Here is a 7,500-nt window from a genome sequence, read left to right on the forward strand (position 1 = left end):
GTTCATTAAAATTGTGGGGTCTGCGTTCGCGCCTGGCCTCCATAGAATGGAAATAGACACAAACTTTAATAAAGACTTTTCATATCTATCTGTGTAAGTATACTTTGATAATTATGTTTCAGTTTGAAGAAATATGGTATAATAAAATTATGGGGTGTTCGTTCGCACATGACCTCCATAGAATGGAAATATGTCACAAAGTTTAAGAAGGTTTTTTAATATAGATCCACAGAATATTGTGATAAGTGTTTCAGTGTGAACAGGTATGGTATAATAAATTATGGGGTTTATCTATTTTATTTTTACTTTTATCATATTTTGCTTTGGTTTTGATACCCCCAAATTCGAAGCTATCTCTTTAAAACCCTTCCTTTTCATTACTTTCATAAATCAGAGTCCATTTTCTGTAGGCTGTTTTTGAACCCAGTCAACGACGGGTACTTTTGCTAGTCTATATATATATATATATATATATATATATATATATATATATATATATATATATATATATATATATATATAGTCATCCACATACAGTACTGTAATATAATATTATACAGTAATGTTTCAGTGTGGCTAGACAAGCACACTCCCAACTTCCTATATATTATATATATAAATGTGTGTGTGTGTGTGTGTGTGTGTGTGTGTGTGTGTGTGTGTGTGTGTGTGTGTGTCTATCTCTGGATTTGTATGTATGTAGAAACATTCGTTACAACTACCCTTACTGAAGAGCTGTAATACAGCGACAAAACTGTCGATAGATAGACTGTATTATTATCATTATTATTTTCTTTTAGTCTTGTCCATCTCAAACAAGGCAAATTGCCACTTGGACATGAGGGGCTACTATTTCAGACCATGTCTACAGAGGAGATGAGCGAATCCGAGTGAAGAAGCTACTAGAATAAGTTTTTCCATCATCTAAGGCCCTCAACTATGAAGGGCTGGAGCTTTGCTGCTAAATGGGTTTGTCGGCGGTATGTGCATCGAGGGGGGGGGTACAAGTGGAATAATTCCATCAGGGCACATCCCATTAAAATACTTGTACAACGGGCACAGGGATGCAACATTGCGGTGATGGGACAGGGGTTGGAGCTTGGTTGACAGTGTGGGGCTTATTAGATTGGCGAATCTTCTTTGAGCCTTGTCCAAAAGGGAGAGACTAGTGATAGATGGACAAGCCCAAATTCGGCAACACTATCCCACGCATGAGCAAATGGTGACTTTGTAGAGATATAAAATACTATCAGGTGTAATTTTTTGTAAGGTAAAGGGAGCCAACCTTCTTTGCAGCAACCTTTGTATGCCCTCTATTTTGTTGCGGTGTGTGTGTATGCGTTTATATCTGTATGTGTATTTTTTTTTTTTACATAGGAGTCACCACTTATCAAGGCCTGAAGGCCACTCGAGGATAAGGGTTAATGATTGTCTGTCATAAAAAGAAAATAACATCAGTGGCAAACTAATTGACATGCTATGAGAAGAATATGATTGCGTGAAAACGAGTGTACAGTTACGAGCTGTCTGGTTGAATAGCACCAGCAGGTGTCGCAAGCTGACGTGAAATGCTTGTAAATGAAAAAATAACGAGGATAACTAATTAAACAGTTTGTAAGTCGAACAAACGTGGCAGGTGGAGTCAGTGTGAGTAAGAGAGTTGGAAATGACTGGAAATCAGGAGAGGAGAGTTGGAAGCGATATCTGACCGGAAATGAATGCGTGCGTGCGTGTTCCTCACAGAAAGATAAGATCGATGCCTCCGTTCAGTCTATGGATAGCCCTTGTAAGGGTAGCTGCGCGAGTAATTGTGAGGCAAGGTTTGCGCAATCACCAACCACACCTCTCCTGAATCGGCACTGCTTGAGTCCAGTGGGAAGTAGAAGTGCTAGGTGACTGGAAACAATGCCGATATAAGCGGAGAGCACATACGGCACCTGGAAATCCCAAATGTACCAGACTCAACGCTGCTTAACTTAACTAACAGGAACCGGCGTGTCGACATGATTATGCCGCATAGAACAGGAAAAAATGAAAAGAAAGAGAATCTATATATCTATAAAAGTGAAATTGTGTGTGTGTGTGTGTGTGTGTGTGTGTGTGTGTGTGTGTGTGTGTGTGTGTGTGTGTGTGTGTGTGTGTTGTGTGTGTGTGGATGTGTTGTGTTGTGTGTGTGTGGATGTGTGTGTACATTTCCCTACCAAACTACTCTGTCAATTTTCAGTCTCCAGACTTGAGATAAGAGGTATCTGGGAAAATCTTTTTAATCGGTTTTCGGTTAGAAATTTGGCTGTCAAGTGGTCACAGTTCAACGATTTGACATTTGAAAACGCTACCAAACTCCTCCACCAATTTTGGGTCTAAACACTTGAAATTTTAGGTGTAAGTTACTTAGACATGGATCAGACTTTTTAATTTGATTTGAGCCCAAAACAATAAATGTTAAGGGTTTAAAATTGGGGTCAAATTCTTTTTTTTTAATTGACCTCTGCGGTCTGTAGCAAATTACTCAGCCAATTTTTGGTTCAAACATTGGAATTTTTATATGAAGTGTGTTCACACATAGGGCAAGCATTTTAATCGATTTTGGGCCGAAAATTTAACTGCCAAGGAATTAAAGTTAAAAAGATTTTACCTTTGCGGTCTCTAGAAAACTATTCAGCTAATTATGGGTCTAAACATTTGAAATTTTACATAAAGGGCATTCAGACATGCAGCAAGCTTTTTAATCGGTTTTGGAGTGAAAGTTTGGTTGCCAAGAGGTCAAAGTTGAAAGAGTTAACCTTTGCAGACTCTACCAAACTCCTCTCCCAATTTTGTATCAAAATACTTGAAATTTTAGATGTAGGTTACTTGGGCATGACTCAAACTTTTTAATATGTATATGCATATGCACATAAAGTTATGAACAGTACATAGGGCCCGGGCAAAGCCAGGCGTAATCGCTAGTCTACAATAAAAACTGAAAATGTATGCTTATATTAATGGAAGCAGTTTGGAATTTCTAAGTGCCCCTCTAAGGGAGCTATGAGGTTTCATGATCGGCCACTTCCGGCTATTCTTGTCAGTGGTCGATCATACCCGAAAAAAATCGTGGAAACCGCGGGTCAGTAAATGCGGAAGTATCGAGGAACAATACATTTTGTTTCGCTTAAATTATTCACAAAGAATGCAATTACGGATTACTTAAGACTTTACCCAGTCATGGCTGGTGGAATGAGAACAATCAACCCTCAAGGGTTAAATAAAAGTTTCAATTTCAAATTACTTACAGATTGTAGAGTTTGGCAGGAAGCAGCCGAAGAAGTGTGACTGGGTTGCATCAGTCGAAACGGTGCGAGAATAATAACCACGATGAGAACAGTAGTCAGAATAATTCAAACTAGCGGGACCTGTGGAAATTCCACAGCGGAATTTTTTATATGTAATTTATTGCTGCTAGGAATTCTGTGGACGTTCAGTGTGAATGGAGACCCCACAATATTATTGTTGCCCTTTTTTTAAAACTGTAAAAATATTTATCTAAGTAATCTGGTTAATGTAGTGTTAGAATATATCTGGTTATTACGGTTTATCTCCAATATTCTTATAGGAGTCTGTAACATATTTCCATTGTATGGACGCCTAACGCAAACGGAAACTTCACAATATCATTACATCATCTTTAGACAGAACAGATACTACCCTTGGATCCTAGCCAGAAAACCAAATAGATATATTTTAGTTTCACGTACGGTCCAAAAGCAACAACATTTTTCTTTATTTATTTATTTATTACATTGCGTCTTTGGTGGCAGTGGCAGATGTCGCCATTAAAAATGAGTGATTAAAATTTGAATAATTAGATTCAGTCTTTCGAAGCTTATAACTACTTGAAAAATCTAATTTAAACCCTTTTTTTTTTTTTTCAATAAAATAAGCAAAGACCAAATTTTAAAATAATAACAGGTTTAATAGAAAAATATGCAATTTTTTTAATTGGTTTTCTTTAAAAAAAAAAAGATTTCAAGAAATTTAACGAATTTTAACTTACTTCGAATATAAAAATATATATAAATTCCAAAAAATCACTTACTTATAGAAATACTAATCAATGGGTACTTCCATTCTTCATTGTTAAGAATTTATCCATATTTATATTTTATATTCCATGTACTTTTTAAATAAAATAATTTTTAAAGTAAGGGTTCAAAAAGACAGCAGTTTTAAATTGTCATATGAGAGGTTTACAACGGAGTTGTCTCTCTTTTTTCCAGTTGAGAAATACAAAGGCCGAAAACCGCTATAATTAATTATTTCAAAAACGTAAAAACAACACATTAGACCAAATATATTTCAAAAATAATCCCGGTAGTAACTATATAAAGAAATAAACATTTGAAGTGCTGATATGTGTCTTATCTCCCCTTTGAATTTCTGACATGTGTTTGCTGTCAACAACCAAGTTAGTCAAATATGGGTCACCGTAAATAAAAAATGATCACATTCATCAGTTGAATAATTAAATTTTCTTTTATACACAAACCAGCCGACAAAATTTTCCATTTTTTATTCTCTTAAAGAATTACATGAGTTTTTTTATCTAAAATATTTTTCTTCATGCAATGAATTTTTTTTCAAAAATCTAAAAAAAAAAAAAACAACATTGAATGAAATAGAAAAAATTGATGTAGGTGTCCAATTTTTACAGGACAATATTTTCAAAATATGAGGTTTCACTTTAAAAAAAATCAACGTGTTTTATTTTAAAAGTTTTTAAACTTTTGACTTTACAAGTAGATTTGCACATAACTATTCTTTTGTTTTTGTTTTAACTTAGATTATTTTATTTATTGATATTTTAGCTTCAATTTGTGAGATATAAACCTTAGGTAAGAAAATTAATTTTTTTTTAATAGACATTTCAAAATGGGAGGGGAGGTGAATTTAAAAAAAAAAACGTTTGTCTTGAACAGGGGTTCTCAACCGGGGTCCACATGGACCCTAGGGGTCCATGGAATATTTCTGGGGGTTCACAGGCAAAACATAATAAAATAGGGGTCCACAACGATATTTTGGTGGTCCATGAAGAAAACTAACTCAGAATAGTTTTTATTATTAAAAATTTAATTTCTACTGTCTGATCTCCATCGGCTTGACCATGGAAGAAACATTGAAATATTGTAATACAAGATATTGGTAAAGAATTATTATCACTCTAATTTAGATTATTATTATTATTATTATTATTATTATTATTATTATTATTGTTATTATTGTTATTATTACTTATTATCATTACTATCATAATTATTATAGTTGTTGTAGAATACTTTATTTGCATTAAATTAGTTTTCATTTAAAAATAAAGCTTAATTTTATATTATTTCTTTGATTACTAAAACCTCAAAATTTATATTACTGAAAAATAGAAGATTGTCTTATGACCAATAGTTATGAAGGGGTCCACCAAGATAAAAAGAAGGGAAAAGGGGGCCATGAGTAAAAAAAAGGTTGAGAACCACTGGTCTAGAATATTATATTCGGTTTATTGGAAAGAGCATAAACTTTCACATTGCACCTAAAAATATCTTAAAAATTGAACGAATAGGAAAATTTTGATAGATTTTTAAATTGAAAAAATTGAAAAAATTTAACTCGTAAAATTCAATTCATTTCATTACGTATAAAAAATGGCTGCTTTTTTTTTTTTTAAATAAAAAAATAATATTTCTATTATTTTTCAAAAAACTTTAATAGTCTATCCTTTTCTCCACATTAAAAAACGGTCCTGGATATGACCTTAAACTATATCCAGTGGTGAGGCCCCAGCTTGTGGGCTTTGGGGAGTGTGGAGCCACCCTTTAATTACCATTGCTCCCAGGTCCACTCTGACCCGGAGTGGTAGTACCTGTTAGGGTCCCAACTATGGGTTAAATAGAAACCGACTTGAAAACAACAAATATATTCTATTAAAAAAGTTTTCTTCAAAATCTTTGGATTCGGCATTAAATAACCAGAAAAGAGTTGATATGCCGTAAAACAAAAACAACCAACCAACCAATCACATTAAAAAACGACCCTGGTGTCTAACTGTGCCTTGTGAGGAAGCATTGTAAATAGAAACTTTAATAGTTTATTTTGGAAATATATTCCATAAAGAAATTAAACAAATAGAAATTACGAGTTTTGTATACTTTATTCGCAGTTTTGTGTTAAGGGTGTCAAAAATTCCCAAAAGATTCTGACATACTTACGTCTTTGGTGATCAGGAGATCCTATTTATTAAAAAAGGATAAGTGATAACATACTACAAACATTGAATTAGCATAAAGAAAGAAACATAAAATCCAAAAATCACGTATCAAAAAAAAACTTTTTTTTAATAAAAACAATAATAATTATTATAAAGACTACATATTTATATAATAATAATAATAATAATAATAATAATAATAATAATAATAATAATAATAATAATAATGAACGTGATGGCACCCACATCGATTGGTATCCTGCAAAATGGTCGTGAAGGGTCCAGGAGGGCGGAAAGACCCGGGAGAGATAGCACCATCCAGACTTCGGCTGGAAGGGCACGGAGAGCACTGGGATCCTGAGAAGGTTTATTGTCACTCAAATCCCAGAGAAAAATAAAAAAACCGTTACAAATGAGAAATCTGTGATGAACGGCTGTTGTGAGAATGCATTGTGATTTAAACAATGTCCTAAAGAACGAGGAGTGTGGGCAATCTGGGGATGCTTGTTATCACTCAGGCTCCAGGGGATACCATTTTTGTTGTTGTTGTTGTTGTTGTTGTTGTTGTTGTTGCTGTTTGTTTGTTTGTTTGTTTTGTCACTCAGACTCCAAGACACGCCACAAGTTGTTCTCAAAAAGAATTCTTTGATGGTGGACTATGTGAAAACTCCTAGTGAGCGAATAATAGAAATTAAATGAACAAAAAATAAAATAAAGTAAATATATAGATTAAAAACAGGCATTTGTGTCGGCCGATGTCACACAAAATAGCCGTGAAGGGCCAAGGAGGATGGAATAATAATAATAATAATAATAATAATAATAATAATGAACTTTTTTAAGTACTTGTTATTTTGTTTTGTTTTGTTTTTTGTTTTTAGTTTTTTTTTGTTTTCGTTTTTGTTTTGTTTTTTGTTGTTTTTGGGGTTTTTTTTGTTTTTTTGTTTTTGTCTTTTTTTTTTTAGTTTGTTTTTTTTTGGGGGGGGTCTCCTGTTTAAAAAAAGAAAAAGCAAATATTTTAACGTTGAATAATCCAGGGTTAGTCCTTGGCAGGGTTGGGTATTCCGTTCTTTCTGTAAAACGTATCCCTGATGATGCACCGGCGGGCATAGTCCGGCTTTTTTATGTCGAACCGACTGGCGAGATCGATAATGTTCCAACCGTACTCCATGGACGATGTTATCGGATAGTGGAACCTACTTTCCGGGTCCTCTTCGGCCCGTTTCTTCAAGTAGAGGCTTCGACCTTTCTGCTCCCACGATATG

General features: G+C 34.0%; 1 protein-coding gene across 1 annotated transcript in view; it reads right to left on the reverse strand.

Moving 5' to 3' along the window:
• Positions 1–6,336: 6,336 nt before the first annotated feature.
• LOC145256477 (uncharacterized) overlaps positions 6,337–7,500 on the reverse strand; it is a 3,005-nt gene continuing 1,841 nt past the window's right edge. Inside the window, exon 1 of the mRNA XM_080115419.1 lies at positions 6,337–7,500. This exon is cut by the window's right edge and continues 1,841 nt beyond it. Within this exon, the coding sequence (XP_079971545.1) occupies positions 7,275–7,500 (226 nt within the window). The 3' untranslated portion in view covers positions 6,337–7,274.

Source organism: Euprymna scolopes, chromosome 32, assembly GCF_053919585.1.
Source record: "Euprymna scolopes isolate OS-2025 chromosome 32, ASM5391958v1, whole genome shotgun sequence".
Lineage (NCBI taxonomy): Eukaryota > Metazoa > Mollusca > Cephalopoda > Sepiida > Sepiolidae > Euprymna > Euprymna scolopes.